The 23,293-nt window shown below is 43.3% G+C and overlaps 3 protein-coding genes across 4 annotated transcripts in view; 2 read left to right on the top strand and 1 right to left on the bottom strand.

Moving 5' to 3' along the window:
• Positions 1-1,951: 1,951 nt before the first annotated feature.
• Positions 1,952-9,617, top strand: LOC109872600 (B-cell CLL/lymphoma 7 protein family member B-A-like). The gene is made up of 6 exons (XM_020463893.2): positions 1,952-2,151; positions 2,629-2,704; positions 2,772-2,874; positions 4,755-4,919; positions 5,090-5,166; positions 9,340-9,617. The coding sequence occupies exons 1-6, from the start codon at positions 2,060-2,062 to the stop codon at positions 9,427-9,429; spliced, it is 603 nt and encodes a 200-aa protein (XP_020319482.1). The 5' UTR covers positions 1,952-2,059; the 3' UTR covers positions 9,430-9,617.
• Positions 9,618-9,668: 51 nt separating this feature from the next.
• Positions 9,669-11,533, top strand: LOC116358170 (uncharacterized). Its single transcript, XM_031808595.1, has 3 exons — positions 9,669-9,674; positions 9,799-9,870; positions 9,913-11,533. The coding sequence occupies exons 1-3, from the start codon at positions 9,669-9,671 to the stop codon at positions 10,888-10,890; spliced, it is 1,056 nt and encodes a 351-aa protein (XP_031664455.1). The 3' UTR covers positions 10,891-11,533.
• Positions 11,534-14,117: 2,584 nt separating this feature from the next.
• Positions 14,118-23,293, bottom strand: part of LOC109872599 (uncharacterized) — an 83,797-nt gene continuing 74,621 nt past the window's right edge. For both annotated transcript variants that reach the window (XM_020463892.2, XM_031807721.1), the window contains exons 18-22: positions 23,116-23,243; positions 22,730-22,853; positions 15,595-15,753; positions 15,230-15,389; positions 14,118-14,868 (exon numbers count right to left, since the gene is read on the bottom strand). In XM_020463892.2, the coding sequence (XP_020319481.1) occupies positions 14,786-14,868; positions 15,230-15,389; positions 15,595-15,753; positions 22,730-22,853; positions 23,116-23,243 (654 nt within the window). In that variant the 3' untranslated portion in view covers positions 14,118-14,785. The remainder of the gene's footprint in view (positions 14,869-15,229; positions 15,390-15,594; positions 15,754-22,729; positions 22,854-23,115; positions 23,244-23,293) is intronic.

Here is a 23,293-nt window from a genome sequence, read left to right as displayed (position 1 = left end):
AAGAAGGATCTTTAAGCCTTGAGACAATTGAGACATGGATTGTGTATGTGTGCCATTCAGAGGGTGAATGGGCAAGACAAAAGATTGATGTGCCTTTTTTTTTTAACCTTTATTTTACTAGGCAAGCCAGTTAAGAACAAATTCTTATTTTCAATGACAGCCTAGGAACAGTGGGTTAACTGCCTGTTCAGGGGCAGAACGACAGATTTTGTACCTTGTCAGCTCGGGGATTTGAACTTGCAACCTTTCGGTTACTAGTCCAATGCTCTAACCACTAGGCTACCCTGCCGCCCCATGGGGCATGGTAGTAGGTACCAGGTGCACCAGTTTGAATGTGTCAAGAACTGCAATCTTGCTGGGTTTTTCACGCTCAACAGTTTTTCATGTGTATAAAGAATGGTCCACCACCCAAAGTACATCCAGCCAGCTTGACAACTGTGGGAAGCATCCCTGTGGAACGCTTTCGACACCTTGTAGTCTATGCCCGATGAATTTAGGTTATTGAGGGCAAAAGGGGTGCAACTCAATATTAAGAAAGTGTTCCTAATGTTTTGTACACTCGGTGTCTAGACTTGACAGTTCATGCAGCTTTTGTGTTCGCTCTGATGGAATACCGAACACATTGTGTCTACACCTACATTTAAATGTAGGTGTAGCGGTCTAAGGCACTGCATCTCAGGGTTAGAGGTGTCACTACAGACCCTGGTTTGATTCCAGGCTGTATCACAACCGGCTGTGATTGGGAGTCCCATAGGGCGGTGCACAATTGTCCCAGCGTCATCCAGGTTAGGGTTTGGCCGGGGTAGGCCGTCATTGTAAATAAGAATTTGTTCTTAATTGCCTTGCCTAGTTACATTTAAAAAAATGTCTACTGTGACCACATTGTGTCAGGATTCCCTTTTGCCTGCAACATATTCAAATGCCAGTATGCATTTGGCAAACGGTGGAAGCACCTAAATCTAATAACACAACTTGATGGCAGTAACCAACTACTGGTGGTCAGGGTTTCTCTTCACTCTGGATGCAAGACATCGCATACAGTGGACGACGTCTTCAGCAATTCGCCTACAGCTCTCCATAAAACATATGTTTGGGAGCGAGAGGCTAGGAAATATCACTGGTGAGGAATTACGTTCCTGGTTTTAATGATTAAAAAAAAAAGTTATTTTTTTTATTGCAGTAATGTAAAATAATGGAAAATGGTATTAATGTACTGCTAGAATTCCTCATAGAAAACATGGAAGTGTTTTTTTTTATTAGTGAATGTACATTTATGAATATGAAAATGTTCCATTAGCACAATTAGATTCATGAGGTAAAATGGTTTTTCCTCTATCCTTATTATAGTTAAGGAAACCGAGCAGCAAATTCTCCCATAATAAACAAAGGTCATCAGGAATATAACAATTATAAAACTCATTTCTTTACATGTTGACAATGCCAAAATAAATGCAAAACTGTTTCTGGATGCTCAACACAAAAAGTACAGTTAATGTTAGTCTTTTTTGAGTTTCTTCAGGTAATGTTTCGCAGGGTAATACTTATGGATCATTTTGAAAGATACCTCTTTTGACCTTGTTAACTAGCAGGTATTTGTGTGGGGGAAAAAAACGGACTTTTTTCAAACAGATATTATTGACAAATGTATTCCTGTAAGTTGAGACATAAGGAATAGACACAATATCCCTTTGAAATAAAACACTTCTGTTGTCCTGAGGGGAGCAAGGAGAAACACATTTTTCCTATTGGAGAGACACGGTAGATACATTTAAATGTAGGTGTAGACAAATGACGAGATCGGAATTCCATGATAAGAACAAGAAAGCTGCATGAACTGTCAAGTCTAGGCACGGCCTTAGTGATGCCAGTGTAACTACAATGTAACAAGTGACCCCAGATGGTTTCTTCATGTAAACACATGCACATTTAGTGAGGGCGTTCTGTGAGAACAAGAAGTGAATGGGTCCCGAAAGCTCGCGAGATTCGGTGGGCAGGACGGAGAGCTAGCTAAAGCTAAACAGTCTGTCGGAGGCAAATAAAACTAAAACCAAGCACAAATATGTCTGGACGCTCGGTTCGCGCTGAGACACGAAGCCGCGCTAAAGATGACATGAAGAAAGTGATGGCGGCCATTGAGAGGGTCAGAAGATGGTAAGTACAACACTATTTATTTGTGTGAAAGATCATTAAAGATTGCCGATACAGAAAGTTCAGCGACATGGAGGCGTGGTTTGAGACAGAATGACAGTGAAAGACCGAGAGCACAGCCAATGATTATCACTGTGAAGCTTTCTCCCTCGAGACAAGTGGCTTTTCAACAAGAGGCGGGACCCAAAAGTACACTTGTGTAAAGCTAGTTAGCTAGCTTGCTTATAATTGGGGAATGGACAGACAGGCTAGCAATCGAACTATGCAGTGACTGTCGTGTAGTAATCAATAAGATACTAGCCAACCATAGCCAGTGAGGTATCCTCGCTTATTTGTAGCAGCTTCCACTAATAGCATTGCATTCATTGGTATAATTTCACTATATGGAAGGGATATGTGAACGGTTTGTGCAATCTGGGATCCTTGGTGCACTTGACCCTTGAACTATCTGAATGTGAAGGCACTCATTGTTTTCTACAGGGAAAAGAAATGGGTCACTGTCGGAGACACATCTTTGAGGATATTCAAATGGGTACCAGTGGTGGATACAAAAGAAGTAAGTTATTTTCTTATTTATCAACCTAAGTAGCAATGTCAGTTTGTAATGCTTTGTCTTCTTGTAGGAGAAGAGTAAGGTGGTCCCGGCTGGAGCAGTCAGGGAGCTGAATAGCTTCTCCACAGATCCAGCCTCAGAAAACACACATTCAAGTCATCTGGATTTTCATGGTGAGGATGGAGGACTGTTTTGAGTGACATACAGTGCATTTGGAAAGTATTCCATCCCCTTCCCTTTTTCCACATTTGGTACGTTCCTCCCCAGATTATTTTCCCCTCATCAATCTACACACAATACCCCACAATGACAAAGCAAAAACAGTTTTTTTCTTACAAATTTCTTACAAATAACAACAGATACCTTATTTACTTAAGTATTCAGACCCTTTGCTATGAGACTCAAAATTGAGCTCAAGTGCATCCTGTTTCCATTGATCAGCCTTGATGTTTCTACTCTGGTAACCTAGTGGTTAGAGCGTTGGGCCAGTAACTGAAAGGTTCCTGGATTGAATCCCTAAGCTGACAAGGTAAACATCTGTTGTTCTGCCCCTGAACAAGGCAGTTAACCCACTGTTCCCCGGGCGCCGTGGATGTCGATTTAATGCAGCACCCCACAGCTCTCTTGATTCAGAGGGGTTGGGTTAAATGCGGAAGACACATTTCAGTTGAATGCATTCAGTTGTACAACTGACTAGGTATTCCCCTTTCCTTTCCTTGATTGGTGTCCACCTGTGCTAATTCAATTGAATGGACATGATTTGGAAAGGCACACACCTGTGTATATAAGGTCCCACAGTTGACAGTGCTTGTCAGAGCAGAAACCAAGCCATGAGGTTGAATGAATTGTCCGTAGAGACAGGATTGTGTCGAAGCACAGATCTGGGGAATGGTATCAAAAAATGTCTGCAGCATTGAAGGTCCCAAAGAACACAGTGGCCTCCATCATTCTAAAATGGAAGAAGTTTGTAACCACCAAGACTCTTCCTAGAGCTGGCTGCCAGGCCAAACTGAGCAATCTGGGGAGAAGGGCCTTGGTCAGGGAGGTGATCAAGAACCCGATGGTCACTCTGACAGCTCCAGAGTTCCTCTGGAGATGGGAGAACCTTCCAGAAGGACAACCATCTCTGCAGCACTCCACCAATCAGGGCTTTATGGTAGAGTGGCCAGACGGAAGCCACTCCTCAGTAAAAGGCTCATGACAGGCCACTTGGAGTTTGCCAAAAGGCACAAGATTCTCTGGTGTGATGAAACCAAGATTCAATTCTTTGGCCTAAATGCCAAGTGTCACGTCTGGAGGAAACCTGGCACCATCCCTACGGTGAAGCATGGTGGTGGCAGCATGCTATGGGGATGTTTTTCAGTGGCAGGGACTGGGAGACTAGTCAGGATTGAGCAGAAGATGAATGGAGCAAAGTACACAGAGATCCTTGATGATAACCTGCTACAGAGCGCTACCCTTCCAACTCGTTCACCTTCCAACAGGACAACGACCCTAAGCACACAGCCAAGACAATGCAGGAGTGGCTTTGGGACAAGTCTCTGAATGTCATTGAGTGGCCCATCCAGAGCCCGGACTTGTACCCGATTGAAGATATCTGGAGAGACCTGAAAATAGCTGTGCAGTGACGCTCCACATCCAACCTGACAGAGCTTGAGAGGATCTGCAGAGAAGAATGGGAGAAACGCCCCAAATACAGGTGTGTTAAGCTTGTAGCATCAAACCCAAGAAGACACGTGGCTGTAATCGCTGCCAAAGGAGTAACAGGTCTGAATACTTATGTAAATGTGATTATTTTTTAAAATAAAATAAAAATGTAATTGATTTTTAATACATTTGCAAACATGGTTTTGCTTTGTCATTATGGGGTATTGTGTGTAGATTCATGAGTATTTATTTTTTTAATCCATTTTTAGAATAAGGCTGTAATGTAACAAAATGTGAAAAAGTCAAGGGGTCTGAATACTTTCCGAATGCACTGTATGACTTCACCATATGCTGGCCTAGAGCTCTTTCCATTTCCTCATATTCCCTGTACTCTCTTCCTCCCCAGATGAGAACAGTAACCAGAGCTCTCTGTCTGATGCGTACCAGCCCAAAGTGGACAGCAGCAGTAACTCTAGCCCCCAGCCTAGTGAACCTCTGAGCCCCAAGAACCTGTGTGACTTCCGCACAGATGACTCACAGCCCCCGACTCTGGGCCAGGAGATCATGGAGGGTAAGACGGACAGACAGATGTACACACACACACTTACCTCTACACGGGAACATTAACTGAAGATCTTTTTCAATTATTCTGATGTCAACTAATAAGGTCAAATATATCTTCAGATTCTTTAAGAGGTTTTAAGTAAATGTTTATTTATTTGACTCTTCTTTTTTTTCCAGAGCCGTCATTGCCAAGTGAACTGGCTGACGAACCTCCGTTGCTAATTAAAGAGGACTTGTTGCCCCTCACTACTCAGGTAAAGCGCATCTAACATCTCAATGATCATTCCACTTTGACACCACAGCTTTGTCACTCAACCGATTTACACTGAACAAAATTATAAATACAACAATTTCAAAGATTTTACTGAGTTACAGTTCATATAAGAAAATCAGTCAATTGAAATGAACTCTGCCCTAATCTATGGATTTCACATGACTGGGAATACATATATGCGTTTGTTGGTCACATATACCTTAACGATAGGGGCATTGATCAGAAAACTAGCTGACTTCCGGCGCCGACAGAGATGGCCGCCTCGCTTCGCGTTCCTAGGAAACTATGCAGTTTTTTGTTTTTTTACGTGTTATTTCTTACATTAGTACCCCAGGTCATCTTAGGTTTCATTACATACAGTCGAGAAGAACTACTGAATATAAGAGCAGCGTCAACTCACCATCAGTACGACCAAGAATATGAGTTTCACGAAGCGGACCCTGTGTTCTGCCTTTCAACCAGGACAACGGAATGGATCCCAGCCGGCGACCCAAAAAAACGACTCCATAAAAGAGGGAAACGAGGCGGTCTTCTGGTCAGACTCCGGAGACGGGCACATCGTGCACCACTCCCTAGCATTCTTCTCGCCAATGTCCAGTCTCTTGACAACAAGGTTGATGAAATCCGAGCAAGGGTAGCATTCCAGAGGGACATCAGAGACTGTAACGTTCTTTGCTTCACGGAAACATGGCTCACTGGAGAGACTCTATCGGAGGCGGTGCAGCCAGCGGGTTTCTCCACGCATCGCGCCGACAGAAACAAACATCTTTCTGGTAAGAAGAGGGGCGGGGGCGTATGCCTTATGGCTAACGAGACGTGGTGTGATCACAGAAACATACAGGAAGTCAAATCCTTCTGTTCACCTGATTTAGAATTCCTCACAATCAAATGTCGACCGCATTATCTACCAAGAGAATTCTCTTCGATTATAATCACAGCCGTATATATTCCCCCCCCAAGCAGACACATCGATGGCTCTGAACGAACTTTATTTGACTCTTTGCAAACTGGAATCCATACATCCTGAGGCTGCATTCATTGTAGCTGGGGATTTTAACAAGGCTAATCTGAAAACAAGACTCCCTAAATTGTATCAGCATATCGATTGCGCAACCAGGGCTGAAAAAACCTTGGATCATTGTTACTCTAACTTCCGCGACGCATATAAGGCCCTGCCCCGCCCTCCTTTCGGAAAAGCTGACCACGACTCCATTTTGCTGATCCCTGCCTACAGACAGAAACTAAAACAAGAAGCTCCCGCGCTGAGGTCTGTTCAACGCTGGTCCGACCAATCTGATTCCACACTCCAAGACTGCTTCCATCACGTGGACTGGGATATGTTTCGTATTGCGTCAGACAACAACATTGACGAATACGCTGATTCGGTGAGCGAGTTCATTAGAACGTGCGTTGAAGATGTCGTTCCCATAGCAACGATTAAAACATTCCCTAACCAGAAACCGTGGATTGATGGCAGCATTCGCATGAAACTGAAAGTGCGAACCACTGCTTTTAATCAGGGCAAGGTGACTGGTAACATGACCGAATACAAACAGTGCAGCTATTCCCTCCGCAAGGCTATCAAACAAACTAAGCGTCAGTATAGAGACAAAGTAGAATCTCAATTCAACGGCTCAGACACAAGAGGTATGTGGCAGGGTCTACAGTCAATCACGGACTACAAGAAGAAAACCAGCCCAGTCACGGACCAGGATGTCTTGCTCCCAGGCAGACTAAATAACTTTTTTGCCCGCTTTGAGGACAATACAGTGCCACTGACACGGCCTGCAACGAAAACATGCGGACTCTCCTTCACTGCAGCCGAGGTGAGTAAAACATTTAAACGTGTTAACCCTCGCAAGGCTGCAGGCCCAGACGGCATCCCCAGCCGCGCCCTCAGAGCATGCGCAGACCAGCTGGCCGGTGTGTTCACGGACATATTCAATCAATCCCTATACCAGTCTGCAGTTCCCACATGCTTCAAGAGGGCCACCATTGTTCCTGTTCCCAAGAAAGCTAAGGTACCTGAGCTAAACGACTACCGCCCCGTAGCGCTCACTTCCGTCATCATGAAGTGCTTTGAGAGACTAGTCAAGGACCATATCACCTCGACCCTACCTGACACCCTAGACCCACTCCAATTTGCTTACCGCCCAAATAGGTCCACAGACGATGCAATCTCAACCACACTGCACACTGCCCTAACCCATCTGGACAAGAGGAATACCTATGTGAGAATGCTGTTCATCGACTACAGCTCGGCATTCAACACCATAGTACCCTCCAAGCTCGTCATCAAGCTCGAGACCCTGGGTCTCGACCCCGCCCTGTGCAACTGGGTACTGGACTTCCTGACGGGCCGCCCCCAGGTGGTGAGGGTAGGCAACAACATCTCCACCCCGCTGATCCTCAACACTGGGGCCCCACAAGGGTGCGTTCTGAGCCCTCTCCTGTACTCCCTGTTCACCCACGACTGCGTGGCCACGCACGCCTCCAACTCAATCATCAAGTTTGCGGGCGACACAACAGTGGTAGGCTTGATTACCAACAACGACGAGACGGCCTACAGGGAGGAGGTGAGGGCCCTTGGAGTGTGGTGTCAGGAAAATAAGCTCACACTCAACGTCAACAAAACTAAGATGATTGTGGACTTCAGGAAACAGCAGAGGGAACACCCCCCTATCCACATCGATGGAACAGTAGTGGAGAGGGTAGTAAGTTTTAAGTTCCTCGGCGTACACATCACAGACAAACTGAATTGGTCCACTCACACAGACAGCATCGTGAAGAAGGCGCAGCAGCGCCTCTTCAACCTCAGGAGGCTGAAGAAATTTGGCTTGTCACCAAAAGTACTCACAAACTTCTACAGATGCACAATCGAGAGCATCCTGGCGGGCTGTATCACCGCCTGGTACGGCAACTGCTCCGCCCACAACCGTAAGGCTCTCCAGAGGGTAGTGAGGTCTGCACAACGCATCACCGGGGGCAAATGAAGGCTATTCCAAGCGAGAAATTGCCAAGAAAATTGCCATGAAGATCTCGTACAGCGCTGTGTACTACTCCCATCACAGAACAGCGCAAACTGGCCCTAACCAGAATAGAAAGAGGATGGGAGGCCCCGGTGCTCAACTGAGCAAGAGGACAAGTACATTAGTGTCTCAAGTCCTCAATTGGCAGCTTGATTAAATAGTATGCGCAAAACACCAGACTCGACGTCAACAGTGAAGAGGCGACTGTATTTTTTTGCCCATCTTAATCTTTTATTTTCATTGGCCAGTCTGAGATCACTTTTTCTTTGCAACTCTGCCTAGATGGCCAGCATCCTGGAGTCGCCACTTCACTATTGTCGTTGAGACGGGTGTTTTGTGGGTACTATTTAATGAAGCTGCCAGTTGAGGACTTGTGAGGCGTCTGTTTCTCAAACTAGACACTAATGTACTTGTCCTCTTGCTCAGTTGTGCACTGGGGCCTCCTACTCCTTTCTATTCTGGTTAGAGACAGTTTGTGCTGTTCTGTGATGGGAGTAGTACACAGTGTTGTATGAGATCTTCAGTTTCTTGGCAAATTTTAGCATGGAATAGCCTTCATTTCTCAGAACAATAATAGACTGACGAGTTTCAGAAGAAAGGTCTTTGTTTCTGGCCATTTTGAGCCTCTTATCGAACCCACAAATGCTGATGCTCCAGATATTCAACTAGTCTAAAGAAGGTCAGTTTTATTGCTTCTTTAATCAGAACAATAGTTTTTAGCTTTGCTAACATAATTGCAAAATAGTTTTCTAATGATCAATTAGCCTTTTAAAATGATAAACTTGGATTAGCTAACACAACGTGCCATTGGAAGACAGTAGTGATGGTTGCTGATAATGGGCCTATGTAGATATTCCATAAAAATAAATGAAATAAATCAGCCGTTTCCAGCTACAGTAGTCATTTACAACATTAACAATGTCTACACTGTATTTCTGATCAATTTGATGTTATTTTAATAGACAAAAAAGTGACACCAAACCTTTGAACAGTAGTGCACTTACAAGACTATTTAAAACAGCACATCAAACTCCTAGTTTGTCCAACAATCTACTCATTATACATTATGCATATAACTGATAAAACATGGATTCAAACAAACCTGGCTGTATTTCCCCACACAGGAGGAAGAGGAGTGTTCTGGAGCTCCACCACTGAAGAGGGTGTGTTCTGAGCAGAACTCTGTCCTGCAGAGCTCCTCAATGATGAGCTAACACACTGCATCAGACTCGGACCCAATTCACTTCAGGCACTTTGTTGAATCTCATTTTTTGATTTGGAAAAATTGTCTATCATTTTCAATGACAGACATTTATGGTTCATAAATTGAACAAAACATTTTAAACAAATTGAACTCTCAACTAATTTGCTGATTTTAAAATAAAAAATGTTTTGAACCAGGCCCTGCTTAGCTTTTAGTCAGCGAGTTGCACGACTGCAAGTCTATCCTCCGATGACTGCAATGGATACATTTTAAGGACCAGACATATAGAAGGACCGCCATATTTGTTATGATTTTATATTGAATCTCTTTCAAAGTGATTTCATTTTTCCCTTAAAGGACCCATGAATATGTAGTTTAGTTGACACTATTTAGTTTCAATGGATTAACAGCGGAATACAAAACCAAAGCACTCTACCACCACTCTCACGAGGTAGTGCAGTCCGGTAGGTTACATGTATACCACTCTCCCGAGGTAGTGCAGTCCGGTAGGTTACATGTATACCACTCTCCCGAGGTAGTGCAGTCCAGTAGGTTACATGTATACCACTCTCCCGAGGTAGTGCAGTCCGGTAGGTTACATGTATGCCACTCTCCCGAGGTAGTGCAGTCCGGTAGGTTACATGTATGCCACTCTCCCGAGGTAGTGCAGTCCGGTAGGTTACATGTATGCCACTCTCCCGAGGTAGTGCAGTCCGGTAGGTTACATGTATGCCACTCTCCCGAGGTAGTGCAGTCCGGTAGGTTACATGTATACCACTCTCCCGAGGTAGTGCAGTCCAGTAGGTTACATGTATACCACTCTCCCGAGGTAGTGCAGTCCGGTAGGTTACATGTATGCCACTCTCCCGAGGTAGTGCAGTCCGGTAGGTTACATGTATGCCACTCTCCCGAGGTAGTGCAGTCCGGTAGGTTACATGTATGCCACTCTCCCGAGGTAGTGCAGTCCGGTAGGTTACATGTATGCCACTCTCCCGAGGTAGTGCAGTCCGGTAGGTTACATGTATGCCACTCTCCCGAGGTAGTGCAGTCCGGTAGGTTACATGTATGCCACTCTCCCGAGGTAGTGCAGTCCGGTAGGTTACATGTATGCCACTCTCCCGAGGTAGTGCAGTCCGGTAGGTTACATGTATGCCACTCTCCCGAGGTTGTGCAGTCCGGTAGGTTACATGTATGCCACTCTCCCGAGGTAGTGCAGTCCGGTAGGTTACATGTATGCCACTCTCCCGAGGTAGTGCAGTCCGGTAGGTTACATGTATGCCACTCTCCCGAGGTAGTGCAGTCCGGTAGGTTACATGTATGCCACTCTCCCGAGGTAGTGCAGTCCGGTAGGTTACATGTATGCCCTTCTTTAATTTTCTTTGATTTGGGAGATGACGTTTTCTGTCTACAAAATATAACTTTTCACGTAAACTATTTATTGCAAGGCAATGACAGAAAATGTATGAAGTAATAGTTGAATTAAGCTATGGTCAGTGTTGTAGGTTTTAAGTCTGATTGGCTCTATTTTGAATGCAGCTTCATATTGTGCCATTGACACTTGTTTACTCGATGCTAGCTGTCAGGATCTTTTGTCAGTTTTGACGATTTCTAAATCAAGTGTTATATCCGTCCATCCAGGACACGCTGGTGTGCAAATCAAACGCACTAAGGTTTAACATTGTAGAATGTTTCAAAAGTACAAGTACTGTATGTGATGTTTTTCAAGCTACTTAAATGATGCTACTAGGTCCTTATTTTTTTGTTATTTATCTCTTAAAGATGTTGTCTCAGTTATTTAAGAGTTCATTTGTAAAATGAACACAGATTGTTTGTCTAAAATCTGTCTTGAGTTATCGTCCTTAGTAACCCAAGGAAGCACTTGTCTTTCTCAGATATGTTTTATGTCATATTTTACTTGAGTGAAATTAGGAAATTTAATTTATCAGGTTAGCATGTACACTGACTATTTTATGTTATTTTGGAATGATTGTAATACTTAATAGTAACCATTTATTTATAGTACCAGTCAAAAGTTTGGACACCTACCCATTCAAGGGTTTTTCTTAATGTGTACTATTTTCTACATTGTAGAATAATAGTGAAGACATCAAAATGATGAAATAACACATATGGAATCATGTAGTAACCAAAAAAAAGTGTTAAACAAGTTTAAATATATTTTAGATTCTTCAAAGTAGCCACCCTTTGCCTTGATGACAGCCTTGCTCACTCTTTGCATTCTCTCAACCAGCTTCATGAGGTAGTCACCTGGAATGATTTTCCAACAGTCTTGAAGGAGTTCCTACAAATGCTGAGCATTTGTTGGTTGCTTTTCCTTCACTCTGCGGTCCAACTCATCCCAAACCATCTCAATTGGGTTGAGGTCAGGTGATTGTGGAGGCCAGGTCATCTGATGCAGCACTCCATCACTCTCCTTCTTGGTAAAATAGACCTTACACAGCCTGGAGGTGTGTTTTGGGTCATTGTCCTGTTGAAAAACGAATGATAGTCCCACCAAGCGCAAACGAGATGGAATGGCGTATCACTACAGAATGCTATGGTAGCCATGCTGGTTAAGCGTGCTTTGAATTCTAAATAAATCGCAGTGTCCCCAACAAAGCAACCCCACACCATCACACCACCTCCGTGCTTCACGTTGGGAACCAGATTTCCACCGGTTTAATGTCCATTGCTCGTGGTTCTTGGCCCAAGCAAGTCTCTTATTCTTATTGGTGTCCTTTAGTAGTGGTTTCTTTGCAGCAGTTTGACCATGAAGGCCTGATTCACACAGTCTCCTCTGAACAGTTGAGATGTCTGTTACTTGAACTCTGAAGCATTTATTTGGGCTGCAATCTGAGGTGTAGTTAATTGCTAATTTCTGAGGCTGGTAACTAATGAACTTATCCTCTGGGTCTTCCTTTCCTGTTGCGGTCCTCATGAGAGCCAATTTCATCATAGCGGTTGATGGTTTTTGCGACTGCTTTGAACTTTGGAAGTCCTTAATTTTACGAATTGGCTGACCTTTATGGCTTAAAGTAATGATGGACTGTCATTTCTATTTTGCTTATTTGAGCTGTTCTTTCCATTTAATATGGACTTAGCCCGATTTGGTAAAAGACTATCTTCTGTATACCAACCCAACCTTGTCACAACACAACTGATTGGCTCAAATGCATTAAGAAGGAAAGAGATTCCACAAATGTACCTTTTAAGAAGGCACACTTGTTAATTGAAAGGCATTCCAGGTGACTACCTCATAAATCTGGTTGAGAGAATGCCAAGAGTGTGCAAAGCTGTCAAAGGCAAAGGGTGGCTACTTTTAAAGAATCTAAAATAGAAAATGTTTTGATTTGTTTAACACTTTTTTGGGTTACTAAATGATTCCATATGTGTTATTTCATAGTTTGTCTTAACTATTATTCTACAATGTAGAAAACAGTCAAAAAAATAAAGAAAAAGCCTGAAATGAGTGTGTCCAAACGTTTGACTGGTACTGTGTATATATAACAAAACAATATATATTTTCTCTGACAATCGACAGCAATTACACTCAAGTTTGGCAAATAGATCAGTGTGTTGCGTTGTGGTTCGCCATTTATGAAAGAAATGCTGTAATATTTGGGACTGGGCGACAAAAGTTAACTCCCACAATATCGCTAGTTATTACCAATTTGTAACAGTTATAATTTTCAGTCTTATTACTTCATTGTACTGTTAGTCTCTTGATAAGACATGATTATTTAAAGTGATGCCAGTATGTTGAATGGGCCACTAAAATTAAGGCATTTACAATGTGATGACTTCTGTATGCACATTTAAATGACCACCTTGCAGATTAATTTTGGATGTTAGGCCTATTCTGCTAATGGATTATTTTATAAGGATGTTTTGAGAAGTTTGTAAGGAGTACTTTGTATTTTATTGTAATTTTCCAAGTACAAATTATTTTATAAAGGAGTATGGCTTTGGAAATCTGCAGATTCTATTGTTTGAATTTCTTTTTGAACACACATATACCATGTGTTTTAGTGAAGTGTTATATGCCTTAAGAAATGTGTTGTACATCAGTTCTACATCGGGTGAACTAGGCCATAAAGGGATCTTTCCAATAGATGGAGCTAGAGTGCACACAACCAATTCCATCAGTTGACAGTCTACCTTGCTCTGGTGTGCTTACATTTTTGAAATGTAAATATTACACACACAAGCATGTACGGGTAATTAAGTCATCTTGGCAAACCAGAACCAAATATTGCGTGAGCGCTGTTTTCGTCCGTCACGAGAGATGTGTGACAATTGAATCTATGTTTACAGATCGGATAGTACTGTTAGGACTCTATTAAATCCGTATCGTGGAAGTTTAGCGTTACATTTAAAGGTAATGTTCCCAGCGTTAGTGGAGACTGCATATGTCGGCTCAGTCGGAAATTACCGTTACATTTCTAATGCTTCAGCGATACAGATTTAATAGAGCCCTAGATCTAATCATGTCATATATTTCATCAACTGGTGGCACTTCTCAAAATTGATTATGGTGCATGTGCCTGGCTGTACACAATTGATTAAATAAACACACTTAAGTTAGATGGCACATGGTTGGTCTGTGATACAGTATTCTTCCAGGACAGGACCTGCTATTGTTTTCTCCCAATCAGCTCAATTTCTCAGAACCTTTTGAATAACAACCCACAACAAGTGAACAGATATGACATTGACCTTTAATATTAATCACAGATTTAAAAAGAAACATCTTTATTAATATACCATCAGCTTGTCTGAACTGTACACTGTCATCTTATCTTTATGGACATCCATTTTTGTATTTGAATACAGCTATTCCTGAATATCATACATATATATATTAAGGTTCTGTGTTTACTTCAGTGAAATAACCAGATGCTCATTTAAAACACTTCCACTGAACACATTTGTAGCGGGCCAGTGACTAACCTTGGGCTAGCGGCAGTTAGTGGTGACATGACATCATGATGTTTTAAGGACGAGGGTAGCTTACAGCAAAATTTCTTGACATCAGCAAAAACAAAATGTTCCTCTAATTTGACATTTAATTCTTCCTCTGTGAGTTCTCAACTGTCTACAAATTAAGTGCCACACTGACATGTTCAAGTAGATAAAGACAATTGGATTCTGTATCGCTACTCTGTATCAGCACTGCTGCAATGGTTTCTGGGTCCTGAGATCAAACAGAAAAAGACAGGAAATGAACACGATGCTTCTTGCTCTGTCGTCATGGACACGTGGGCCAGATGGCTGGGAGAAGTGCTCTGCCAGGATAGAAACAAACACTACATCTCCCATACTGTACTGGGACACTTTGGCCGGACTTTTTATGAGTCTTTGAAATATTATTCTATGTCCCAGAACTGTGTGGCCTGATCAGTGGCAAATTCATTGACGACCAGGTGGTCCCTCTTGAAACCCGTTCCACCTGAAAGACATTTCACAAATGGTTCCTATTAGGCAACAATCTTTCTTCTACTGTGTCTTGGAGACAACTGTAAATAGGTTACAACCATACTTTTTCCCCCTAATGTATTTGTATAACTGGAAATACAGCATTTCATGGTTCTGGGAATAACCAATTATATACCAATACAATTTCTAGCTCTTTTCTGAGATGGCTCTGTGAATATGGTTGTTATGATCTCAAAATAGATCCTCCACTAAGTATAGCATACGGTAGTTGAGTTCAGCAGCAGTACACAACAGAAACCTGCTCTCCACTATTACAGTAGGCTCCTCTGTGTTTATCAAAGACCATACATTATAGTGGATCTCTATGGTCTCACCTCTGAAGTCCAGTACTAGTTTGTGGTTGAGATGGGAAGAGATGGTTCCGTTGTGGTTCAGGCTCCATCTCTGGTGTGTGCGTCCATGCTCCGCCCACAGGGCCACTCTGGCCCCAACTGTTGCCTTCCCCCCGATCACTGAAAGACACGCCTTACTGGCCTACAGGCAACACACACCGTGTCAATATTACACACAGATACTGCATATTACACACACACACACACACACATGCACAGATACTTACCATAGCATAACATAGGGAAGAGGATTGCATATTTCCCAGAATATTCCCATTCTAGTTTTGCATAAATGTTGAGACTTTACATTTTTCTCTGCCCTAATGCACGCACAGGCACACACACACCTTGCAGCGGAGCAGCCCTCCAGTGAAGAGCCAGCGCTGGGTGTCCAGAGAGCAGGCCGGGGACAGGATCACTCCGGCTGGGGAGGAGTCGTCCTTGACACTCTCAGAGGTCAGCAGTGAGCCCAGAGCACGGCTCTTCACCTGTACATACAGCCTGGGCTGGAGGGAGACCACACAAAAAGCACACCGTACAGACTGAATGAGGATCAACACCTTTCACAGTATTTTATATAAACCCTAGGCAATGCTGCAGGGAAACTACATTGTTCACAAAAGGGAAAAACTAACATATAACTTAAAATAACTGGTGGTTACCTAGCATTGGTTGTGTAGGTTTCGCCATTTGTATTGTACTCAAACTACACTGAACAAAAATATAAAAGTTTGTATAAGGAAATCAGTCATTTGAAAAATTGATTAGGCCCTAATCTATGGATTTCACATGACTGGGAATACAGATATGATTCTGCACGATATCTCTGTGCATTCAAATTGCCATTGATAAAATGCAATTATGTTTGTTGTCCGTATCAATGAGCATGCAGATGCTCTTCCCTGAAACGGTTTCTAACAGTTTGTGCAGAAATTCTTCAGTTGTGCAAACCCACAGACTCATCAGCTGTCAGGGTGGCTGGTCTCAAACGATCCCGCAGGTGAAGCTAGATGTGGGGGTCCTGGGCTGGCATGGTTACACGTGGTCTGCGGTTGTGAGGCCGGAGAGGTGAGGACGTAATGCCAAATTCTCGAAAACAACATTGGAGGCAGCTTATGGTAGAGAAATTAACATTCAATTCTGGCAACACGTCTGGTGGACTTTCCTGCATTCATTGTTTTTCTGTTAGTACTTTATTATTTTATGATGTGAAGTACTTTCTTAATTGTATTGAATAGCACTATACAAATAAAGTTATTATTATTATTACTTTTTTTTTTGTAGCCCCGGACAAGTTCACCTGATTCAACTCACCAAGGGTTTGATGATTAGTTGACAAGTTGAATCAGGTGTGTTTGTCCCGGACTACAATCAGAATGTGTACTGTTGGTGGTACTCGAGGACTGGAGTTGGGAAACACTGCACCACCACCTCCCACATGCACAAACCCCAATGGAATGTGAACATATAGATCTAGGGCAGTGTTACTCACTATTTTTGTAAGGGGGACACTTTAGGTTGAGCCAATCATTCAGAGGGCCGCATAGATCTGTAATTTGTTGTACTTTTTCTTCCAATATTATCAATTGAGAGCAAAATCAGAGCAATAGAGCACATGCAATTGATCTTATGTATAGCACATCACAAATATATACTGAATATACACTACTGGTCAAAAAATGTGCACACCTACTCATTCAAGGGTTTTTCTTTATTTTGATTATTTTCTACATTGTAGAATAATAGTGAAGACATCAAAACTATGAAATAACACATATGGAATCATGTAGTAACCAAAAAAAGTGTTAAACAATTCAAAATATATTTTATATTTGAGATTCTTCAAATAGCCACCATTTGCCTTGATGACAGCTTTGCACATTCTTGGCATTCTCTCAACCAGCTTCATGAGGTAGTCACCTGGAATGCATTTCAATTAACGGGTGTGCCTTCTTAAAATACAATTTGTAGGGGGGTAAACAGAAGATAGCCCTATTTGGTAAAAGACCAAGTCCATATTATGGACCAAGCTCAAATAAGCAAAGAGAAATGTCAGTCCATCATTACTTTAAGACATGAAGGTCAGTCAATACGGAAAATTTCAAGAACTTTGAAAGTTTCTTCAAGTGCAGTTGCAAAAACCATCAAGCGTTGTGATGAAAGCACGTACCACTGCATTTAATCATGGCAAGGCAACTGGGAATATGGCCGAATACAAACAGTCTAGATAATCCCTCCATAAGGCAATCAAATAAGCAAAGTGTCAGTATAGAGAATGTGGAGTCACAATTCAACGGCTCAAACACGAGACTTATGTGGCAGGGTCTACAGACAATCACGGATTTCAAAATGAAAACCAACTCCATCGCAGACATCAAAGTCTTGCTTCCAGACAAATTAAACAACTTCTTTGCGAGCTTTGGGGACAATACAGTACCACCAACGCGGCCGGCTACCAAAGACTGTGGGCTCTTCTTCTCCATGGCCGACGTGAGTAAAACATGTAAACTTGTTAACCCTAGCAAGACTGCCGGCCCAGACGGCATCCCTAGCCGCGTCCTCAGAGCATGCGCAGACCAGCTGGTTGGTGTGTTTACAGACATATTCAATCAATCCCTATCCCAGTCCTCTGTCCCCACATGCTTCAAGATGGCCACCACTGTTCCTGTTCCCAAGAAAGCCAAGGTAACTGAACTAAATGACTACGCCCCATAGCACTCACTTCTGTCATCATGAAGTGCTTTGAGAGACGTGTCAAGGATTATATCACCTCCACCCTACCTGTCACCCTAGACCCACTTCAATTTGCTTACCGCCCCAATAGGTCCACAGACGATGCAATCGCCATCACACTGCCCTATCCCATCTGGACAAGAGGAATACCTATGCTATGTAAGAATGCTGTTCATTTACTACAGCTCAGCATTTTTTAAATATTTGTTTTATTTCACCTTTATTAAACCAGGTAGGCTAGTTGAGAACAAGTTCTCATTTACAACTGCGGCCTGGCCAAGATAAAGCAAAGCAGTGCGACACATACAACAACACAGAGTTACACATGGAATAAACACACATACAGTCAATAATACAATAGAAAAAGTCTACATAGAGGCAATAAATAGGCCATAGTGGCAAAATAATTACAATATAGCAATTAAACACTGGACTGATAGATCACGCTCAGCAGAAGATAAGTGTGCAAGTAGAGTTACTGGGGTGCAAAGGAGCAAAATAAATAACAGTATGGGGATGAGGTAGTTAGATGGGCTATTTACAGATGGGCTAAGTACAGGTGCAGTGATCTGCTCTGACAGCTGGTGCTTAAAGTTAGTGAGGGAGATATGAGTCTCCAGCTTCAGTGATTTTTGCAGTTTGTTCCAGTCATTGGCAGCTGAGAACTGGAAGGAAAGGCGGCCAAAGTAGGAATTGGTTTTGGGGGTGACCTGTGAAATATACCTGCTGGAGTGCGTGCTACGAGTGGGTGCTGCTATGGTGACCAGTGAGCTGAGATAAGGCGGTGCTTTACCTAGCAAAGACTTAGAGATGACCTGGACCCAGTGGGTTTGGCGACGAATATGTAATGAGGGCCAGCTGACAAGAGCATACAGGTCACAGTGGTGGGTGGTATATGGGGCTTTGGTGACAAAACGGATGGCACTGTGATAGACTGCATCCAATTTGCTGAGTAGACTGTCGGAGGCTATTTTGGAAATTACATCGCCGAAGTCAAGGATCGGTAGGATAGTCAGTTTTACGAGGGTATGTTTGGCAGCATGAGTGAAGGATGCTTTGTTGAGAAATAGGAAGCCGATTCTAGATTTAATTCTGGATTGGAGATGCTTAATGTGCGTCTGGAAGGAGAGTTTACAGTCTAACCAGACACCTAGGTATTTGTAGTTGTCCACATATTCTAAGTCAGAACCGTCCAGAGTAGTGATGCTGGACAGGCGGGCAGGTTTGGGCAGCGATCGGTTGAAGAGCATGCATTTGGTTTTACTTGCATTTAAGAGCAGTTGGAGGCCACGGAAGGAGAGTTATATGGCATTGAAGCTTGCCTGGAGGGTTGTTAACACAGTGTCCAAGGAGGGGCCAGAAGTATACAGAATGGTGTCGTCTGCGTAGAGGTGGATCAGAGAATCACCATCAGCAAGAGCGACATCATTGTATACTGTATACAGAGAAAACATCATTGTATACTGTATACAGAGAAAAGAGTCGGCCCGAGAATTGAACCCTGTGGCACCCCCATAGAGACTGCCAGAGGTCAGGACAACAGGCCCTCCGATTTGACACACTGAACTCTGTTTGAGAAGTAGTTGGTGAACCAGGCGAGGGAGTCATTTGAGAAACCAAGGCTGTTGAGTCTGCGGATAAGAATGTGGTGATTGACAGAGTCGAAAGCCCTGGCCAGGTCGATGAATACATCTGCACAGTGTTGTCTCTTATCGATGGCAGTTATGATATCGTTTAGGAGCTTGAGCGTGGCTGAGATGCACCCATGATCAGCTAGGAAACCAGACTGCATAGCGGAGACGGTACGGTGGGATTCTAAATGTTCGGTGATCTGTTTGTTAACTTGGCTTTCGAAGACCTTAGAAAGGCAGGGTAGATATAGGTCTGTAGCAGTTTGGGTCTAGAGTGTCTCCTGAAGAGGGGGATGACCGCGGCAGCTTTTCAATCTTTGGGGATCTCAGACGATACGAAAGAGAGGTTGAATAGGCTAGTAATAGGGGTTGCAACAATTTCGGAGGATCATTTTAGAAAGAGAGGGTCCAGATTGTCTAGCCTGGCTGATTTATAGGGGTACAGATTTTGCAGCATTCAACACCAGAGTACCCTCAACTCATCATTAAGCTTGAGGCCCTGGGTCTTGTCCCCGCCCTGTGCAACTGGGTCCTGGACTTCCTGACGGCCACCCCCAGGTGGTGAAGGTAGGAAACAACATCTCCACTCCGCTGATCCTCAACACTGGGGCAAGAGTGCGTTCTCAGTCCCCTCATGTGCTCCCTGTTCCCCCATGACTGCGTGGCCATGCACGCCTCCAACTCAATCATCAACATTGCAGACGACACAACAGTGGTAAGCTTCATTACCAACAAAGGCGAGACAGCCTACAGGGTAGAGGTGAGGGCCTTCGGAGTGTGGTGTCAGGAAAATAGCTTCTCACTCAATGTCAGCAAAACAAAAGATATGTGGACTTCAGGAAACAGCAAAGGGAGAAAATATGTTTTGATTTGTTGAACACATTTTTGGTTACTACATGATTCCATATGTGTTATTTCAAAGTTTTGATGTCTTCACTATAAATAGTAAAAAAGAAAAACCTTGAATGAGGAATCAGCAAAAAAACTTCGGAATGAGGAATCAGCAAAAAAATAAACGTCCTCTCACTGTCAACTGTGTTTATTTTCAGCAAACTTAACATGTGTAAATATTTGTATGAACATAACAAGATTCAACAACTGAGACATAAACTGAACAAGTTCCATAGACATAACAGACTAACAGAAATTGAATAATGTGTCCCTGAACAAAGGGGGGGGGGGGGGGGGGGTCAAAGTCAAAAGTAACAGTCAGTATCTGGTGTGGCCACCAGCTGCATTAAGTACTGCAGTGCATCTCCTCCTCATGGACTGCACCAGATTTGCCAGTTCTTGGCGTGAGATGTTACCCCACTCTTCCATCAAGGCACCTGCAAGTTCCCGGACATTTCTGGGGGGAATGGCCCTAGCCCTCACCCTCCGATCCAACAGGTCGCAGACGTGTTCAATGGGATTGAGATCCGGGCTCTTCGCCGGCCATAGCAGAACACTGACAGTCCTGTCTTGCAGGAAATCACGCACAGAACGAGCAGTATGGCTGGTGGGATTGTCATGTCAGGATGAGCCTGCAGGAAGGGTACCACATGAGGGAGGAGGATGTCTTCCCTGTATTGCATAGCATTGAGATTGCCTGCAGTGACAACAAGCTCAGATGATGCTGTGACACTCCGACCCAGACCATGATGGACCCTCCACCTCCAAATCGATCCCAGTACAGAGTACAGGCCTCAGTGTAACGCTCATTCCTTCAACGATAAACACAAATCTGACCATCACCCCTGGTGAGACAAAACCGTGACTCGTCAGTGAAGAGCACTTTTTGCCAGTCCTGTCTGGTCCAGCGACGGTGGGTTTGTGCCCATAGGCGACGTTGTTGCCGGTGATGTCTGGTGAGGACCTGCCTTACAACAGGCCTACAAGCCCTCAGTCCAGTCTGAGTCCTCAGTCTGAGCACTGATGGAGAGATTGTGCATTCCTGGTGTAATTCGGGCAGTTGATGTTGCCATCCTGTACCTGACCTGCAGGTGTAATAATCGGATGTACCGATTCTGTGCAGGTGTTGTTAAACGTGGTCTGCCACTGCGAGGACGATCAGCTGTCTGTCCTGTCTCCCTGTAGCACTGTCTTTGGCGACTCACAGTACGGACATTGCAATTTATTTCCCTGGCCACATCTGCAGTCCTCATGCCTCCTTGCAGCATGCCTAAGGCACGTTCACACAGATGAGCAGGGACCCTGGGCATCTTTCTTTTGATGTTTTTCAGAGTCAGTAGAAAGGTCTCTTTAGTCTCCTAAGTTTTCATAACTGTGACCTTAATTGCCTACCGTCTGTAAGCTGTTAGTGTCTTAATGACCGTTCCACAGGTGCATGTTCATTAATTGTTTATGGTTCATTGAACAAGCATGGGAAACAGTGTTTAAACCTTTTATGAATTACCTTGAAAGACAGGGTCCTGAAAAAGGGACGTTTCTTTTTTTGCTGAGTTTATATATATATATATATATATATTTTTTTTTACAAATGTTAGCATTATTCTTCCACTTTGACATTAGGGTATTTTGTGTAGATCATTGACAAAAAAAACACAATTAAATCCATTTTAATCCCACTTTGTGACAATAAAATGTGGGAAAATGAAAGGCGTTCAAATCTCACTGAAGCCGTGCCACAGTAAAAAATACATCTGTTTGCATGATTAATGCCTAGGCAAATACATTTTCCTGTGTCCTATCTGGGTTTGGATTTCAAAACAGTTAACTCAAACTAAGTTAGCAGTGTTATTAAGAGTCTTATTGAAACATTCACTGAAGGTTTTAAGGAAGTTATTCCAAAACCTCAAAATAACCTAGAATTTCTGTTCACAAAATGTTAATAAAACTTCCCAGGAAAACTTTCAGGGAACTACAGTAAAATGTTCTCAGAAAATCCCTGCAGCATGAAAATGCATGTTCCCAGAACAGGCAACATTTTCACTTCCGTTCTCAGAACGTTTAAAAAACCTTCCGTTTTACAGGTCAGGAAACATATAGCTTTATTCCCAGAACCATTGGGAAATGAAAAACATACGTTCCCACAACTTCCAAGGAACCAAATGTGCTAGATGGGAAATGACACTTAAGAGTGATTAGAGTGATTGTCAATTTTGTGTGTGTGTTTTACCTGTTTGAGGGGCCGTAAGGAGCCAATGGTGTCCCAGCCACTGTGCTCTCCCCACACAGGAAGCTCCCCTGGCTGCAGCAGCATCTGACAGCCCTTATAGTTACTGTATTCATACACCACCCACCTGCCAAAGACACACACATTCAGCTGAAACAGGGCTATATTCATTAGGGTGCAATGCAGAGAAACATCTTAAAACGGAAAACAAAAATGTGCCTTCTTATTGGACAAGTTCAGGTCGTACCTCCCTGTTTCACTTGTTTTCTTACCAAACATGACACATGTCTAAGGCCAAAGAAATCTAAGTTCCTTCTCTATGTAGAGTGTCTGGCAGTAATGTTAGCTGTTCGGTGACATAAGAGATGACAGGCTATCTCTCTACTCACAGTCCACTGTGGACCTGCAGAGACTGGGTGAAGAAGTCCTTCATGTGCTCTGTGGGTGTCACAACAACCATCTTGAGGCCCTCATAGGAACCCAGAGAAAACAGGCTGATGGACGGGTCGGAGAAACTCTACAGAGGTAACAGGAAGGGAAGGGAGCCATCTTAGATGAGAATGCCAT

The sequence above is a fragment of the Oncorhynchus kisutch genome, linkage group LG28, assembly GCF_002021735.2.
Source record: "Oncorhynchus kisutch isolate 150728-3 linkage group LG28, Okis_V2, whole genome shotgun sequence".
Classification (NCBI taxonomy): domain Eukaryota; kingdom Metazoa; phylum Chordata; class Actinopteri; order Salmoniformes; family Salmonidae; genus Oncorhynchus; species Oncorhynchus kisutch.
This window is presented reverse-complemented; position numbering and strand designations above follow the sequence as displayed.

Coding starts and splice junctions, on each gene's coding strand:
- LOC116358170 (XM_031808595.1), top strand. Junction 9,871..9,912: donor TCTACCACCACTCTCACGAG/GTAGTGCAGTCC, acceptor CACTCTCCCGAG/GTAGTGCAGTCCGGTAGGTT.
- LOC109872600 (XM_020463893.2), top strand. CDS start 2,060: ATGTCTGGACGCTCGGTTCGCGCTGAGACACGAAGCCGCGCTAAAGAT. Junction 2,152..2,628: donor ATTGAGAGGGTCAGAAGATG/GTAAGTACAACA, acceptor TGTTTTCTACAG/GGAAAAGAAATGGGTCACTG. Junction 2,705..2,771: donor CAGTGGTGGATACAAAAGAA/GTAAGTTATTTT, acceptor GTCTTCTTGTAG/GAGAAGAGTAAGGTGGTCCC.